The sequence below is a fragment of the Triticum urartu genome, chromosome 4A, assembly GCF_056163025.1.
Source record: "Triticum urartu cultivar PI428250 chromosome 4A, HENAU_Tu73, whole genome shotgun sequence".
In the NCBI taxonomy this organism is placed as follows: Eukaryota; Viridiplantae; Streptophyta; class Magnoliopsida; order Poales; family Poaceae; genus Triticum; species Triticum urartu.
In genome coordinates, this window is record NC_141876.1 from 354,012,728 (window position 1) to 354,031,959 (window position 19,232).

The 19,232-nt window shown below is 45.3% G+C and overlaps 1 protein-coding gene across 1 annotated transcript; it reads left to right on the forward strand.

Annotated features, from left to right (window-relative positions):
* Window positions 1-12,954: 12,954 nt before the first annotated feature.
* Window positions 12,955-19,016, forward strand: LOC125551215 (putative serine/threonine-protein kinase At1g54610). The gene is made up of 7 exons (XM_048714371.2): window positions 12,955-13,437; window positions 13,526-13,810; window positions 13,903-14,220; window positions 14,552-14,779; window positions 15,618-15,718; window positions 16,550-16,667; window positions 18,275-19,016. Exons 1-7 carry the CDS (start codon window positions 13,108-13,110, stop codon window positions 18,557-18,559), a joined length of 1,665 nt encoding a protein of 554 aa, XP_048570328.2. The 5' UTR covers window positions 12,955-13,107; the 3' UTR covers window positions 18,560-19,016.
* The last annotated feature ends 216 nt before the right edge of the window (window positions 19,017-19,232 follow it).

A 19,232-nucleotide genomic window follows, 5' to 3' on the forward strand; every position in this document is an offset into this window, starting at 1 on the left:
TGATTCTTATAATGCTATGATAGATTTGTTTGGCCCACCACCTCTTTTGATTAATGGAACTATTTTAACTTTGGAACACGTGATGCAATAGCTTGAAATTATTGAAAATAAAGTTGCCACCATAGAGTTGATTGAAAATTTGGATAGAAAGATCCATAACCAAATTACCCAATACGGATCTAAGGTAGGATTTGCTCTTAAATTTTTTAAAGAAAAGGAACCTATGGTTAATGAAAAGATAGATTAAGATTTCACTAGAATTGATAAAATTGAGGATATTGTTACCAGCCTAGGGTCTACCTTTTCTTCCGTGAAAAATACTCCTTCTAATGCTAAGATTGCCAAATTGATGTATGTTCCTAAAAATAAGGGTGAAACTTCTAGTAGAGGAAGTGCGGACCTCAAATCCATAAGTGTTCACCCCAACTTTCTCACTATCCTTAAGGAACCTTTTTCTACAAATGATTTTCTTGATTTCGTGCCTGGGAGTTTGATAATTAATAAAAAGAAAGAAACTCCTAAGAGTTATAGGTGTATTATTGAAGAGTTTCCTACCAAAGATGGCAATACCTAGATCTATCTTTGCTTTTATGCCTAGCTAGGGGCGTTAAACGATAGCGCTTGTTGGGAGGCAACCAAATTTTATTTTTATTCCTTGCTTTTTGCTCCTGTTTAGTAATAAATAATTTATCTAGCCTCTGTTTTCATTGTGTTTTTTGTGTTTAATTAGTGTTTGTGCCAAGTAGAACCGTTGGGAAGACTTGGGGAAAGTCTTTTTAATCTTGCTGTAAAAAACAGAAACTTTAGCGCTCATGAGAATTGCTGCCATTGTTTATTGGAGAGTGCTATTTAGTTAATTATTTTTGAAGATGATTAATAGATAAATTCCTCACGTGCAGCAATTTATTTTAGAATTTTTGGGGTTCCATAAGTTTGCGTTAGTTACAGATTACTACAGACTGTTCTGTTTTTGATAGATTCTGTTTTTCGTGTGTTGTTTGCTTATTTTGATGAATCTATGGCTAGTAATAGAGTTTATAAACCATAGAGAAGTTGGAATACAGTAGGTTTAACACAAATATAAATAAATAATGAGTTAATTATATTACCTTGAAGTGGTGTTTTGTTTTCTTTCGCTAATGGAGCTCGCAAGATTTTCTGTTAAGTTTTGTGTTGTGAAGTTTTCAAGTTTTGGGTAAAGATTTGATGGATTATGGAACAAGGAGTGGCAAGAGCCTAAGCTTGGGGATGCCCAAGGCACCCCAAGGTAAATCCAAGGACACCAAAAAGCCTAAGCTTTGGGATGCCCCGGAAGGCATCCCCTCTTTTGTCTTCGTTCATCGGTAACTTTACTTGGAGCTATATTTTTATTCGCCACATGATATGTGTTTTGCTTGGAGCGTCTTGTATGATTTGAGTCTTTGCTTTTTAGTTTACCACAATCATCCTTGCTGTACAAACCTTTTGAGAGAGACACACATGAATTAGAATTTATTAGAATACTCTATGTGCCTCACTTATATCTTTTGAGCTATATAGTTTTTGCTCTAGTGCTTCATTTATATCTTTTAGAGCACGGCGTTGGTTCTATTTTATAGAAATAATTGATCTCTCATGCTTCACTTATATTATTTTGAGAGTCCTTTAGAACAACATGGCAATTTGCTTTTAGGCATTATAAAAACTTTCATATAAGTGCATTGAATACTAAGAGAAGTTTGATACTTGATGATTGTTTTGAGATATGGAGGTGGTGATATTAGAGTCATGCTAGTTGAGTAGTTGTGAATTTGAGAAATACTTGTGTTGAAGTTTGTGATTCCCGTAGCATGCACGTATGGTGAACCGTTATGTGATGAAGTCGGAGCATGATTTATTTATTGATTGCCTTCCTTATGAGTGGCGGTCGGGGATGAGCGATGGTCTTTTCCTACCAATCTATCCCCCTAGGAGCATGCACGTAGTACTTCCTTTCGATAACTAATAGATTTTTGCAATAAGTATGTGAGTTCTTTATGACTAATGTTGAGTCCATGGATTATACGCACTCTCACCCTTCCACCATTGCTAGCCTCTCTAGTACCGCGCAACTTTCGCCGATACCATAAACCCACCATATACCTTTATCAAAATAGCCACCATACCTACCTATTATGGCATTTCCATAGCCATTTCGAGATATATTTCCATGTAACTTTCCACCGTTCTGTTTGTTATGACACGCTTCATCATTGTCATATTGCTTTGCATGATCATGTAGTTGACATCGTATTTGTGGCAAAGTCACCGTTCATAATTTTTTTCATGCATGTCACTCTTGATTCATTGCACATCCCGGTACACTGCCGGAGGCATTCACATAGATTCATATTTTGTTCTAAGTATTGAGTTGTAAGTAAAAGAGGTGTGATGATCATCATTATTAGAGCATTGTCCCAGTGAGGAAATGATGATGGAGACTATGTTTCCCCCACAAGTCAGGATGAGACTCCGGACGGAAAAAAGAAAAAAAAAGAGGCCAAAAGTAAAAATAAAGAAGGTCCAAATAAAAAATGAGAGAAAAAGATAGAAGGGACAATGTTACTATCCTTTTTCCACACTTGTGCTTCAAAGTAGCACCATGATCTTCGTGATAGAGAGTCTCCTATGTTGTCACTTTCATAAACTAGTGGGAATTTTACATTATAGAACTTGGCTTGTATATTCCAATGATGGGCTTCCTCAAATTGCCCTAGGTCTTCGTGAGCAAGCAAGTTGAATGCACACCCACTTAGTTTTTTTGTTGAGCTTTCATACACTTATAGCTCTAGTGCATCCATTGCATGGCAATCCCTACTCACTCACATTGATATCTATTAATGGGCATCTCCATAGCTCGTTGATATGCCTAGTTGATGTGAGACTATCTTCTTCACAACCACCATAGTGTTATATCCATGGCTCGCGCTCATATATTGCATGAAAGTTGAAAAAGTTTGAGAACATCAAAAGTATGAAACAATTGCTTGGTTTGTCATCGGGGTTGTGCATGATTTAATATTTTGTGCGATGAAGATAGAGCATAGCCAGACTATATGATTTTATAGGGATAACTTTCTTTGCCCATGTTATTTTGAGAAGAAATGATTGCTTAGTTAGTATACTTGAAGTATTATTATTTCTATGTCAATATTAAAATTTTGTCTTGAATCTTTCGGATCTGAACATTCATGCCACAATAAAGAAAAATTACATTGAGAAATATGTTAGGAGGCATTCCACATCAAAAATTCTGTTTTTATCATTTACCTACTCGAGGACGAGCAGGAATTAAGCTCGGGGATGTTTGATACGTCTCCAACGTATCTATAATTTTTGATTGTTCAATGCTATTATATTATCTGTTTTGGATGTTAATGGGCTTTATTTACACTTTCATATTATTTTTGGGACTAACCTATTAACCAGAGGCCCAACCCAAATTGTTGTTTTTTTTGCCTATTTTAGTGTTTTGCAGAAAAGGAATATCAAACGGAGTCCAAACGTAATGAAACCTTCGGGAGCGTTATTTTTGGAACAAACGTGATCCAGGAGACTTGGAGTGGACGTCAAGAAACAATCGAGGAGGCCACGAGGCAGGGGGCGCGCCTACCCCCCAGGGCGCGCCCTCCATCCTTGTGGGCCCCTCGTTGCTTCACCGACCTACTTCTTCCTCCTATATATATCCATATACCCCGCAAACATCCAGGAGCACCATGAAACCCTATTTCCACCGCCGCAACCTTCTGTACCCAAGAGATCCCATCTTGGGGCCTTTTTCGGAGCTCCGCCGGAGGGGGCATTGATCACGGAGGGCCTCTACATCAACTCCATGGCCCCTCCGATGATGTGTGAGTAGTTTACTTAAGACCTTCGGGTCCATAGCTAGTAGCTAGATGGCTTCTTATCTCTCTTTGGATCTCAATACAAAGTTCTCCTCGTTTCTCTTGGAGATCTATTCGATGTAATCTTCTTTTGCGGTGTGTTTGTCGAGATCCGATGAATTGTAGGTTTATGATCAAGTTTATCTATGAACAATAGTTGAATCTTCTCTGAATTCTTTTATGTATGATTGGTTTATCTTTGCAAGTCTCTTCTAATTATCAGTTTGGTTTGGCCTACTAGATTGATCTTTCTTGCAATGGGAGAAGTGCTTAGCTTTGGGTTCAATCTTGCGGTGCTTGATCCCAGTGATAGAAAGGGAAACGACACGTATTGTTGCCATCGAGGATAAAAAGATGGGGTTTACATCATATTGCATGAGTTTATCCCTCTACATCAGGTCATCTTGCTTAAGGTGTTACTCTGTTCTTATGGACTTAATACTTTAGATGCATGCTGGATAGCGGTCGATGTGTGGAGTAATAGTAGTAGATGCAGGCAGGAGTCGGTCTACTTGTCACAGACGTGATGCTTATATACATGATCATACCTAGATATTCTCATAATTATTCGCTTTTCTATCAATTGCTCGCAGTAATTTGTTCATCCACTGTAATACTTATGCTATCTTGAGAGAAGCCACTAGTGAAACCTATGGCCCCCCGGTCTATTCTCCATCATACAAGTTTCCAATCTATTTTATTTTGCAATCTTTACTTTCAATCTATATCATAAAAATACCAAAAAAAATTTATCTTATTATTATTATCTCTATCAGATCTCACTCTTGCAAGTGGCCGTGAAGGGATTGACAACCCCTTTATCGCGTTGGTTGCGAGGTTCTTATTTGTTTGTGTAGGTACGAGGTGACTCGCGCATGGTCTCCTACTGGATTGATACCTTGGTTCTCAAAAACTGAGGGAAATACGTACGCTGCTTTACTGCATCACCCTTTCCTCTTCAAGGGAAAATCAACGCGGTGCTCAAGAGGTAGCAGTGATTATAAAGGTGCTCTACACGTGTCTCCGATGGTGTTTGTTGAGTTGGCATGGATCAAGATTAGGATTTGTCACTCCGATTGTCGGAGAGGTATATATGGGCCCTCTCGGTAATGTACATCACAATAAGCCTTGCAAGCAATGTGGCTAATGAGTTAGTTACGTGATGTAGCATTACGGAACGAGTAAAGAGACTTGCCGGTAACGAGATTGAACTAGGTATTGAGATACCGACGATCGAATCTCGGGCAAGTAACATACCGATGACAGAGGGAAAAACGTATACCGTTATGCGGTTTGACCGATAAAGATCTTCGTAGAATATGTAGGTGTTTGACACGAGAAAAATCTTATTGCACCCCCGGAGAAGGGAAGAGAAGGAGTGTGGATTTCTCTCATGCGCCAGGGAAAAGAATGCGGGCGTGCCAGTGTACCGTGGTACACAATGAAAACAAAGAGATGGGAACAATATTTTATTAATCACAAGGATAACAAATACAATTCCCGATATGTGCTTCGGGCCTACTAGCGCGGCCTGCCTGACTATAGCGATTGCGGTCTCTGGTTCCCGGGGCCTCGGAACGCTCCCGGTTAATTACTCACGCGGGTTGCTTCGCGAGATACCTCCGATTAAGCCGTGTGATCGTCTTCGTCATCTTCGCTTCGCGTTCTCCGTGCATGATGATGATGGTGTGAGTGTATGGTGCGGGCGGCGGCAAAGCCCGTGTCCTCATCGGTACACGTGTCGCTCAAAACATGGCTTTGTGCTAGCCATGCCCGCCCTCGCTGTCGCGCCTCGTCGGTCTTGACAGCGTTGATGTAGTCGGTGTTGAAGTTGCATGGGGCCTGCTTGGCTCGGACTTCTTGACGATGTAGCGGCTTCGTCGGGGTATGCAAGGGGTTGCCTCGCGGGATTATTCTTTTATGGAGACCAGCATTGGTGTAAAACTAACGCACGCTCGTATCGGCAATGCCGGTGTGGTTGGCACCTCGTCTTGGCTGGACGTCGAGTTTACGATGGTCCGCCAAGACAAGGGTGCCGCCTCACGGGGCCACAATAAGATGTTGGTGAAGTTGCGTCACCTTCCCGCCATCACGCGTCGTGTTCAAGGGCTCCGGAACATGGACAACACCATGTGGTGGTGCCTCGTCTCGACTAGACGACAAGTTTATGGAGGTCCTCCAAGACAAGGGCGCCGCCTTACGGGGCCACAATAAGATGTTGGCGAAGTTGCGTCGCCTTCTCGCCATCGCGCGTCATGTTCAAAGGCTCCGGAACATGGACAACGCCATGTGGTGGTGCCTCGTCTCGACTAGATGACGAGTTTACAGAGGTCTGCCAGGACAAGGGCACCGCCTCAGTGGGTCGTTGTAAGATCTTGGTGAAGTTGCATCGCCTTCGCACTGCCGCGCCTTGTCATCTTGGGCTCCGGGTTGCTAATAGCATCAAGCGACACCGTCTTCTCCTCCAGGTCACGGACAACACCGTGTAGCACCATCTTCTTCTCTGTGTTGCGAGCTTCATGTTGCAGGCAGCACCAGGGTGTGCTCGTCTTCGTGACTTCGGGTCGTGGGCTCCGTCTCGACGAGGTAGACATTGGAGGTGTCGTGCCGCGACTCCACGCCTCTGTCGTCCATCCTCCGCGACACGCGGCAACATCCCCGCGAGCTCCATGCCTTCGGGATCCAGTTTTATAATGTTGGCGATGGACGTCGTCTTGGCGAACTCCAGGCCACCATCCACTGCGGCATGGTGGCGGCATCCTCGCGAGCTCCACACCTTCATCCTTCTTGGCACCGTCTCGATGAAGAAGACGACGGGGCTCCGTGTCACCATGGCACCGGCTCGATGAAGAAAACGGCGGGCATCGTCCTAGCGAGCTTTGTGTCGCCATTAACCGTGGCATGAAGGTGGCGTCTTCGCGAGCTCCACGCCTCCATCCTCCATGGCACTGGCTTGATGAGGTTGACATTGGCGTCGTCTTGACGAGCTTCGCGCCGCCATTCCCCGCTACATGGCGGCGGCCTCCTCGGGAGCTCCACGCCTCCGTCCTCCTGCTCCAGCATGACGAAGTAGATGGTGGGCGACGTCCTTGCGAAGTCCATGCCACAATCCTCTGCGACACCGGGTTGATGAAGAAAATGACGAGCGTCGTCTTGGCGAGCTCTGTGTCGCCATCCTCCGCGGCACCATCTTGACGATTGGTGCCATCCTGGCGAGTTCCACGCCTTCGTCCTCTGGCACCGGCTTGATGATGTAGACGACAGTCCTGGCGGTGTCGATGTAGTCTCCTAGTATGGCGGCACCGTTCACCGTTTTCATATTGCATCTCGTACGAGAAGAGTGCCACATCATCTGCGGTCACCAACGCATGGTACGAGAAGAGCGCCAAATCATCCGCAGCCTTCTCCGCTGGTCGTGTCGTCCGTCATCCCCGTCACCTGATACATGAAAAAAAAGTACGTACCAAAAAGAAGACATGCGTTAGCTTCTTCAACCGGTTGCGGCCACCGCGGGCTCTTCTCGGGTGTTTGGCCAGATGTGTCTGCTGGTGCCTCCCCTTTGCGCCCGTGCCGCCGCCACTGCGTCCGCTGCCTCCAAGGGCGCGTCGCTGCGTGGGTTTGGCCGGCTGCGTTCCTGTGCTTGGGTGCACTTCTCTTCTTCCTCCCCTCCCGTGACTGCTTTGGTTGGCTAGCTTATATAGGTTGCGGTGTTGGACGGGTAGGGTTGCACCGTCCCAATATTTCCTTTGCACTGTCTCAATATTTCCTTCTATTGTTTCTCTTGACGTCCAAGTCTGTACATATAAAAGGAAATGATCAACCCGATACATACCATGTTAGTTGGCGCGTACCTTTTTTTATGTGGTCCTGTGGTCGGTTGCATCCGTTTCCAATTCTTGATGACTTGTCAAATATATGTACATAGATTGCTCACGTGCGCCCATCATATGTCTATGGATATATGGGGCATTCGGAGAAGTATGTGTGTGCACGCTCACCAGCCAGCCATAGATACCCAAATATGTACCTATATGATCAGAGACGGAGCCAGGATTTATCGAAACCTGGGGCTAAAGCTAAACCACTATAAATAACGCCAAATATCACAACCTAAAGAAAATAAAATGTCAAATACTCTACGTGCCAATGCATTCTTACCGATATAAAAAACCCAAAGAGGCAGATCTAATAAATCACGACCGCCAAATCAGGTCAATCCAACGACCTAGGCTGCTTCAATGTCGAGCGCTCAACACGTTTAGCGTGTAGTTAATTTTATGTCAAATATAGTATTAATCACATAATAACACGCAAATAATATCCAGTAATATCCGCATGCACTTAATATACTTTCAAATTAACGTGTATTGCACGTAGACATTTACTAGTGTTAGAAGTACACCACACATTCAGATTAAGAATAGAATATGAATTTCTTATTACCATAAGAGCCAATTTAATAAATATCTCATCAATATAACAAAGTGCATCATTACGAACAGTCGTACCAAATTAGTGAAGGCTTGTCTCATTTGAGGCCGTCGTTTCTTCACAAGCAATAATAGGAACCGGAGCTGTAAACATAAAGTTGAGTATTTAAAATCAAGAACTAGACATAGACACGTCATTGTTCATATGAAATTTTGGGAAGCAAGAAATATTATACCATGATCACGAAAAACTCTCCAAGTCCTCTTCATCTTGGATTTCTATTTCCCCCTGTTAATAAAGAACGATGGAATAAAATTGACTAAAGCAATACAATTTAACATCACCAATTCATTGATTTCAGCTGATAAAAAGGAACTAGGGAGAAATATTAGATGATTCGACATACCTAGGTATTTAGCATTACCTTTTCAATCCGGTGTGGATCACAGAAGATGAGGCATGGAGAGTGCTTTATTCAAACGACGCGATAGATCCGTTGTTCTGAGCGCCGGCCGCCTGGGCGATCGTCTGCTGGAGTCAAGCAGTGGAGAGAGTTGACGGCGCAGCATGAGACTTTTCGGTCAATCTACCGAGACGAAGCTTGAGGATCGGAGCGATCTTGCATCGTGGCTGCTGGCGATTCTTTGGAGCAATCTGGGCGCTAGCAATTTTTGAAGCGATCGTCCAAACTGGTGGGCTGAGGCCTGGGGCTGGGCCTCTACAAGTATACTAATATATGAGAAAATTCCTGCTGGGTAGCCTACTAGATGGGCCACGCCTGGGGCTATGGGCCCAGTTGCCCTAGGCCTAGTTCCGATGTATGCATACGAACGGGTATTCGGATATGTAACGCGAGCTTGCCGGTTTTCAAATATGTAAGTACATAAGTGTGTGTGTGTATATATGTATTCTAAGCTAGCTATATATGTCTAGACTAAAATACAAAAGTTGCATCATGATTTCATGCGTGCATAGCATGTATGAAAAAGTGTCTGCATGTGCCATGCAATGGTATTTTGCCTTTGCATCAAAACTTCTCTTTGTACGTGTAACCTGCATGAAAGCTCATCAATAACAATGCACAAAATCTCGTCGAACAGTAGGAGCCAATATGAGCATTCAGGTTCTGCTATTGGTTATTGACCGGAGACATGTCTCGGTCATGTCTACATAGTTCTCGAACCCGTAGGGTCCGCACGCTTAATGTTCGGTGACGATCGGTATTATGAGTTTATGTGTTTTGATGTACCGAAGATAGTTCGGAGTCCCGAATTTGATCACGAGCATGACGAGGAGTCTTGGAATGGTCGAGACATAAAGATCGATATATTGGAAGCCTATATTTAGACATCGGAATGGTTCCGAATGGTTCGTGCATTTTTCCAGAGTACCGGAAGGTTACCGGAACCCTCGGGGAGTATATGGGCCTTATTGGGCCTTAATGGAATAGAGGAGAGGGAAGGGAAAAGAGGAAGGCGCACCCCCAAGCCCAATCCGAATTGGGAAGGGGCCGGCCCCCCTTTCCTTCCTCCCTCTCTCCTCCTTCCTTCCTCTCCTACTCCTACTTGGAGGGGGGGAATCCTACTCCCGGAGGGAGTATGACTCCCCTAGGGCACGCCATAGAGAGGGCCGACCCTTCCCCTCCTCCACTCCTTTATATACGGGGGAGGGAGCACCTCATAGACACACAAGTTGATTATTAATCTTTTAGCCGTGTGCGGTGCCCCCTCCATCATAATCCACCTCGGTTATATCGTAGCGGTGTTTAGGCGAAGCCCTGTTCCGGTAGCAACATCATCACCGTCATCACGCCGTCGAACTAAAGAAACTCTCCTTCGAAGCTCTACTGGATCGTGAGTTCGCGGGACGTCATCGAGCCGAACGTGTGCAGATCGCAGAGGTGTCGTACCTTCGGTGCTAGATCGGTCGATCGTGAAGACGTACGACTACATCAACCACGTTGTCATAACACTTCCGCTTACGGTCTACGAGGGTACGTAGACGATACTCTCCCCTCTCGTTGCTATGCATCACCATGATCTTGTGTGTGCGTAGGAATTTTTTTTGAAATTACTGCGTTCCCCAACACTTTCTACCTGTCTATACAAGTAAGCCAGTGTCGTCGAACCCCAACTCCATTTGCTATCGAAGACGGTCAACGCCTTTAGCCACATCCATGGAGCATTCTTGCCTGTGCCATCAGCAAACATAGTCCTGAATATAACGTACCACATGTAGACACGAGCGTATGTCTTGACCTCGTCCTCATTAGCATCCTCGGGGCAAGTACCAAAGTTCCATGCAATCTAGGTGAAAGGAGCACCGGCTGCGACTCTTTCCTTCTTCTTGTCTTCTGCTTCTGGTTTCCGAGGCTCCGGAGGAACCATACCGATAAAGGCATGCATCTGCTCGCGCCACCCATCAGAATCGGTGCTCATACATAGAGGATTCTCCTCGATAGAAAGACCGGTGTCGGCATTCTGGGAACGGGGGTCCCCAGACTTGCCTGTCTGTGGCCCACGGCGTGGCTAAGCCAGCAGGCCGTACGGCCCATCTTCACCAACAAAGCATCTAAGACCCTCGCGAGGGTCCAAGCCTCGCGAGGCGGACGACGCAAGACCTCCTCTGGAGTATCCTAGCCAGGCAGGCTCACGAGGAGCGGAGATATTAAGGCGGGGCAAACCTCACGAGGCCCTCGTGACGTGAGCCATGACGCACGACACCAGGCGGGCGCCAGCGCGCGCAGCGTCCTTGTTTCCTCTTTGGTGCTAAGGAGGCCAGCGCAGGCGAAGAGTACCGAGGCATCAGGCAAAGGTTGCTATATCGGTGCAACGAGACCAAGACCAGGAGGACGGCAAGACGGAGGTCATCGTGGAGCCTAAGACAGCGTCACCACCAGAACTTTTCGCAGGAAAAGACCACTTTTGTCAGGATAGCTTGTACTAGCTGTCCCCCTCCAAATTGGCCCGCCGTTGTTGGCTCCCTTCCCGCTCAATATTTGGGAAGAGGACCAGGGCCTATATAAGTAGAGCTAGCCACCATAGTAGGGGCATCTCATCTTAACTTGATCCAACCCGATCGAGAGCCTACTCACAAGAACACCTCAACCTCAGGAGGTTGTTCTTCCCTTGTACTGTTCATCATCAGCCCTAGAGGCAATCCACCACCACCACACTGGAGTAGGGTATTACACCACAACGGTGGCCCGAACCAGTATAAACCTTGTGTCTTTCTGTGTTGCGAGTTCGTCGAGTTCGTCCGCGAGATCTTAGCGAGTTAGGGCGTAGATCGGTAGGAAGGAAAGACTTCGCGCGCACCCCAGTGTTTGAACCTTAAGGGTTTGCCGGAACCCCACATCCGACAACCGGCGATCATAGCAATATCCCGAAGCGTCACGGGCATCTCCCCGGTCCGAAGATGGAAACTGCATGTCTCCGGCCTCCAACGACCAGCAAGCGCGGTGATTGTTACAGCATTGAGGGGTGGCGTCGACCGGCTGACCAAGTGAATGAAAGGGAGGAGTCTTGTCGCCCTTACATACGGTGTGTATCGCTCATCATAGCGCACCCCCCATGGTTGACCCCGTGAGACCGAATCTTTAGAGGTTGAAGCTCCTACAAACAAGCAAATCAGAAAATTACACATGAGGCATTTGTGTTTGAAATAAACACGAAATTCATAATACCGGCCACTTTCATTATTATCCGCTGTTACACCGACATAGCGTACGACCGGTGTTGATGGTCTCAGTGATCATCGAGAAGCCAAACTATCCTAACAATTTCAAACAAAGCATTCTTGTCAACACGATTATCTTTTCAATACAAATAAACTAAAGTAGGCCTACTATATGCAAGATTCAAAGTATATGTATCCAAAACATTCTTATCAATACGAATATAATTTCAATATAAATAAACTAAACTATGCCTACTTATGCAAGATTCAATACAAATATCTTTTCCATAGAAATAACATGTCAACCTATGTATGCAAAGCATATCTTTTCAATAAACTAAACTAAAATAGGGTTGCAAAATAATAAAAATCATCTACAATTAGGTATCTAATGCATGCAAGATTCTAATCTAATCAACCAAGAGTTTCCCAAATCTTCAAAATAGCATACATTTTATGGATAGAAAGAAGGGGATTGGAGGAGAATACCTTCTAGGATGGATTGGTGAAGAAATCCATGAACCAAATCGTTAGATCTGAAGGATTTTGGAAGAGGGGATTGAGAGAGGGAGAGAAGGAAGCCGCCGACGCCGCTGCTTCTGTAATTTCTAACTGAACGAATGAATGAGGTGGGATGGAGTGGGGGAGGGAAAGCGGGCGGCTGCCTCTAAGTCAGAGTGCAACACCTAGGGTTAGGCGCTGCACATTATGTATGGCACCTAGCTCTGAGGCGCTGCACTACTGGGTGCGGGCCCAGTGGCTGTCACGCTGGACAGAGGTGCAACGCCCCAAAGCTAGGCGCTGCACCATAGGGTATGGCGCATGCGTGTCGGACGCCACTCAAAAAGGTCAGCTGAGTGAAATAATTTTAGAAGCAGTTTATTTTGTGAATTGATTGCGTCCACGAGTCAAAATTGTTAAATTTGTATGGAAGGCAGCCATCAGCATCGGAGATTCGGAGTGAGTCAAACCCTTCTCCACAGTCCAACCTCCAGCGTCGCTCGCCCCCCTCCCTACCTCACTCACTCGCGCCGCCCACTCCACTCGGCCCATGCGCTGCCGCTGCCGCCGCCGCCGCCGTCGGTGACCGACCCCCATGGGCTGCGTCCACGGCCGCCCCTCCGCCGTTCCTACTCCCGACCGCCCGCCTCCCGAGCCGAAGCCCGAGCAGGCGCCGCCGCAAGAGGGCGACAAGGGCGACCAGCCTGCCCCAGTCCCGGCCCCGACCGATAAGCCCGCCAGGAAGGAGAGGCGGTCCCGGTCGTCGCGCTCGGTGGCCGAGGCCCGCCTCGGCGGCAGCTTTGGCAACAGGGCACGCGGGGAGCAGGTCGCCGCCGGCTGGCCCGCCTGGCTCTCCGCCGTCGCGGGCGAGGCCATCGACGGCTGGACCCCGCGTCGCGCCGACTCTTTCGAGAAGATCGACAAGGTACGCGCGCCCCTTCCCCAGGCCCGGTTCCTTTTGCATTTAGCAGCCGCCATTGGGTATGAAGAAAGCTTGTGCCTTTTGGGGGCAGATCGGGCAGGGCACGTACAGCAATGTGTACAAGGCGCGGGATACCGTGAGCGGCAAGATCGTGGCGCTCAAGAAGGTGCGCTTCGACAACCTCGAGCCCGAGAGCGTTCGCTTCATGGCCCGCGAGATCCTCATCCTCCGCCGCCTCGACCACCCCAGCGTCATCAAGATCGATGGCCTCGTCACCTCTCGCATGTCCTGCAGCCTCTACCTCGTCTTCGAGTACATGGAGCACGACCTCGCCGGGCTGGTCGCCAGCCCGGATATTAAGTTCACCGAGCCACAGGTCTCCAAGATCCCAATGCTGCTGCCTCTGGTGCCCCTGTGACACCGTGCAATGAAATGTGAGCCTAATCGACGTGTCTTGCTCACCTGCAGGTTAAGTGCTATATGAACCAGCTGTTGTCGGGGCTGGAGCACTGCCATGACCGCGGGGTGCTGCACCGTGATATTAAGGGGTCGAATCTGCTTTTGGATAACAATGGCATGTTGAAGATTGCAGATTTTGGTCTGGCGTCATTCTTTGATCCGAGTCATAAGCAACCGATGACAAGCAGGGTTGTGACACTATGGTACCGCCCACCAGAGTTGCTTTTGGGCGCGACCGATTATGGGGTGGGCGTGGACCTATGGAGCGCGGGGTGTATACTCGCCGAGTTGTTGGCTGGGAGGCCTATTATGCCAGGCCGAACTGAGGTTAGCAATAATATACCCAACTCCTTGAAATGCCTCTATATCTTGTTTGTGGCATATAATTCCTATGTAACCAAGTCATGTCACTACATCAGCGTAGACATTGGTGAAATCAGTGAACACGTGATGTGGCCAGAGACACATTGATCTGCCTTGAAATCTTCTTTCTTGCTGCATGTTTTGTGTGTTTAAGCATTCATGTGTCAGCTTAGTTTAGCATGATCTCACACTATTTATACACAGCTGTTCCGACTTCAGACTGACCAATCCAGTGAACAGGTACTGCTTTTATCTTCCCATGTATCATTTTGTTAACCATGCCTGCCACTTTCAGGTGGAACAGCTGCACAAAATTTTTAAGCTGTGTGGCTCCCCCACAGAAGAATATTGGAAAAAGTCGAAGTTGCCTCATGCAACGATATTTAAGCCTCAGCAGCCATACAAAAGACGAATAATGGATACATTCAAAGATTTTCCACAATCCGCACTGCGGTTGATTGAAACACTACTTGCAATTGATCCAGCTGATCGTTTGACAGCGTCCTCTGCATTAAGAAGTGATGTAAGCTAGCTATGAACTCTTACTATCCTGTCCTAGTAACTTAAAATTCTATATTTATTTTGAAGTCATTGTCTTTTTATAAACGCAATATTTATTGATTTAGGCAACCTGAATGCCATACAGAATTATGTATGCATGCTAACAATAGCTAAATGTTCCTGTTGTAAACTACTCCCTCTGTCCCATAATATAAGAACATTTTTGACACTACACTAGTGTAAAAAACGCTCTTATATTACAGAACGGAGGGAGTAGTTGAAAACATAATATTTCCGTTAGAGTATATTTTTTTAGTCGGTAGCTGTTGGTGTAGATTTAGGTTTGAGATGACAACCGGACAAGCAGATTGCACTTTTAGCCCATGTGAATAATTGACATTCTATTCATACTGAAATAACCAGTTTATTCTGGAACCTGACGAACACTCACATGGTTAGTAGCATGATAGTCTCATTTGGACCATGGGTCTTATCACAACCGAACACATTGACCATTTGTTTTGTGCGTCCATAGTCCATATTGTCTAAAATCCCAGATTGCACTCTCAAAGCTTCACTGTTGGTGTCACATTGATGTGTGGCTGTAAATTAGTCAACTTTTGAAAGAGCATTGAAGAACCTTCCTGTCCCACCAGATATGACCACCGTTGTAATCTAGGTTAGTGCAGCCATTCTGGAGATTCTACTTGTATATCTGTGGATGATCAAAGTCTCAATTTTGCCTTCAGTTTCGTATTTTTGATTTTCGAATAATATATAAAATTGGAGAATGTGTTAACCATATGTGTTGATTATATAGGACTATTTTACTAAACAATTCTTAATTGCTGTTCACACAGTTCTTTACCACTGAACCTTATGCATGCAAACCATCGAGTCTCCCAAAATATGCCCCAAGCAAAGAAATGGATGCAAAGCAAAGAGATGAAGAAGCCAGACGGTTTGTCACCTTGGCACTCATTTTGTTAGCTATGTTATTTTTTTGTGTTATGCTTTGTCCCTTGGCATCTCTTTGTCGGTGGTGTTCATATGCCATATGCTTTGGCCTTTCAACATATTTTTGCATATATAAAGTTCTTAGTTCATGATGCTAGTACAGGATCATTTGCTTGATAAAATAGAATATTTTCTCTGCTGGCAAACTCCGTTTATTACTATATTAGTGCTTAGTGAACTGTTGAAGGAACAAACTTCGATTCATAGGTATTATGTATTGCATGTACGTCTGAATAGTTCAATAGTCTCTTGGCTCTTGGGCGTATTGGAAGTTAGTATTCTGGTTACTATTATAGCTTAGTATGTGGGTCCCTCATTCCCCTGGTAGCCTTGTTTGCCTGGTCTATGGCCGGCCCTGGTGGCAAAATAAAATGTAGGAGTAAAAAATACTCCCTCTGTCTTAAAATGTAAGACGTGTCAAAAAATGTCTTACATTTTGAGACAGAGGGAGTAGTTCTTACCCAGTAGATTGTTGCACTACAATTACTAATAAAGGTTAAAAATTTAAGAGCATACTCCTATTTGTTCTTAAATTAGTACGTATTATTTGTTATGCCAAGCTTCCAGATTTATGTGGATATGCTATGTAGACTTCATTGTTGGGTCAAAAGCCAATTAATATCGCATTCCCAATCAAATTCTATGAAGTCTTGAGTCATCAAATCCCCCCTTTATGCAAATAACCAAATTTCCTTGAAGCTACGTTCCCTGTTCATGGTCTCATATGAGTTGAGCGCTTGAATGCTGCCTTACTTATTCATGGCATGATCAACAGTTCAAGAGCTGCTGGCGGTAGACCTAATGGTGATGGAACTAGCAAGGCAAGGACACGTGACCGGCCTAGGGGAGCTCCAGCTCCAGAGGCAAATGCCGAGCTTCAAGTAAATATTGATGTATGTTCAATGAACTTGCTTCCTCACTAACTCCGAATTATTTTATATTTGTTTCTATGAGCTAGTTTTCTTTGGAACTTAGTTGTCTAAGTTAGGTCTGAGTTGCCTACTGAGCTGAGGTGGTGGCATCACTCGTTTGGTCCCAGTTCTTCACATGAGCAATAAGCCAATTTTATTCCCTCGTCCTAAGTATATGAGCTGTAGTTTTCATGATGAACCTCTTACTGGGAATGGAGAGAATTCCTTATTTGGCCCTTCCTTAAAATTTGCTTGTCTTTTTGGCCCAAAACAAAAATTTCTTCCCTTTTTGACACTTAAACTTCATTTTGTTCCCTCAGTGACATTTCCGTCTATTTTTGCCACTCACGGTGTTAAGTGTGACGTACAAAGACCATTTTGCCCCTACTGCACTATGTGACTATCCCGGATATCTAAGTAAAAAAGAAATCAGTTCACCAATTTTTTAAAGATGTCCACAGATATTTTGCATATATATGTTTCAATATTTTTTTCCTTAGCTAAACTGATCTGTGCGTACAAAAGCCATAGAAATCATCTGCAGAACTTGTATTATCATATCTATATCATCTTTACAACATTGGTTAGTTTATCACGTTCCAAAGTATATTACACATACTACTAACTCTTCTAGCTAACACGTTTAAAACTAGTACAGTACGCATAGTATCCAAACAAGTATACTAGTACACCGCCCGCACCGGCAGCTATACACCAGCACACGGCAGGCAGACATGGACGAAGAGAACGCTTAGTGCTGATCACGAGCAGCCGGACAGGCGGACACCACACACACAGCCCGGTAGTTGAGAACGACAGCAGCCAGCCACGCGCACAGCCGTAGGCGCCGGCTAGGCGCTCACCGGACTGAGGCAGTCGTCGCCGCTGGTCGTCCAGTCCTTGCAACTACTACCTCTACCTCCTCTCTCATATAGCAAGTTGTACGCATCGCTAAAGTAGTTTCTCCGATCTATTTTTCTGTCATCGAATTTACGTACGAGAGTTTCCGCCGAGAAAGCCGTGCGATTTCATCAAGAGACAGTTGTACGCGTACGCGCGTGCAACCCCAGGCGTTCACTTGTACGCGTAAGTGCATGTGCTACTGCTACGTTGCTAGGAAATTAATCAAGCTCTGCTTACAAGAATCAGTCAACCTGTCTGTGTGTTTGTTTAAGGCTAACTTTGCACGTATGCATACCAGCTTCTCGGGGATTTATTCTATCGATCTAAAACCAACACCAAAGCCGAGGATCCCTCACCCTCTGCTCTGCCAACTCCAGCAACAGCATTGACTCGGGGTGGGGAACCGGGACAGAAGTTCGGTCATAGCGCTTTCTTCCTTTTTATCAGTAAGCTAAAGCAGGGGTAAAAAAGACTCTTTAGGTTGCACTTGACGGTGTTAGTGGCCAAAACTAACGAAAATGTCATTGAGGGAACAAAATGAAGTTTGGATGTCAAAAAGAGGATATTTTTTTTTACCAGGGCCAAAAGGGGAAGCAGATTTTAAGAAAAGGCCAAATAAGGAATTCTCTCATTGGGGGGTACCGTGCTCTTGTAATGCTGCTAACTCGTGTCTATTCTTCTTACAGAAAAGGAGGATAGTAAGTCATGCAAATGCGAAAAGCAAGAGTGAAAAGTTTCCTCCCCCGCATCAGGATGGTGCAGTTGGTTTCCCTTTGGGTTCTTCAAATCAAATGGACCCACTGTATGAACCCCCAGACCCAACTTCCTTCAGCACTGTGTTTTCTCATGAGAAAAGCTCCGTGCCTACTTGGTCTGGACCATTGGTCAATTCTTCCGCAGTTGGGAACCAAAAGTGGAAACACAAGTCCAGCCGCTCATCAAAACAACCGTCCACTGCCCGTGCTCGGTAAGTTGCCGATAAGTGGTACTTTTAGAGAAAACGAGTGTCCACTCCGCGCACAATGTTTGGCAAACAAGGCGTGTGATGATAAATTAATTTGTCGCTTCATGACTTATTTTGGTGCACTTTTTTCTCGTGGAATATCATTGTATAGACTGGGGAAGGAACTCAAGTAATTACTTGTGTACATTAGGTTCTCCTTTTTCTGTTCTTATAAGCAGGTGCATTTGATGTTGGATTCATTTGGGTGGAAGCTTAGATCTCAAGCATTTCAGGACATCCACTCCCATTGTAACACTTTTTTTTTTACAGTTGAACCTATATGATCATTTCTCATCAATTCCAGTTGTAATTTTGAACTTGTGGTACTTGCAATGTTCCAGTTTAATCTGGCCAGGAAGCTAGGACATCTGATACCAAAGTCTTCTCAATTTATTTGGCCGGTGACAAAGTGCCAATCTGAACTATGCCTGCAAGTTGTCGTGTTCTGTGTTGTTTATATAACATACGCTGATGCAATTCCAGTCATAAAATGGATGAATATAGGGAAACTCTTACCATCACCCGGCGGATCGCAGCGGCGCGTCTGCCACCTCCCCTGTGTTACACATGTCCAAGTGAGAGCCCGCACTCGAACGCGCTTTTGTAACAAGAGCTATGTTTCTGAAACATGTGTAATGTTG

Bases quoted from the DNA above. Each gene is read 5' to 3' on its own strand.
- LOC125551215 (XM_048714371.2), top strand. From the start codon at position 13,108: ATGGGCTGCGTCCACGGCCGCCCCTCCGCCGTTCCTACTCCCGACCGC. The intron at 13,811-13,902 runs GTCTCCAAGATC...GCTCACCTGCAG, and splicing joins TTAAGTTCACCGAGCCACAG to GTTAAGTGCTATATGAACCA. The intron at 15,719-16,549 runs GTTTGTCACCTT...CATGATCAACAG, and splicing joins AGAGATGAAGAAGCCAGACG to TTCAAGAGCTGCTGGCGGTA.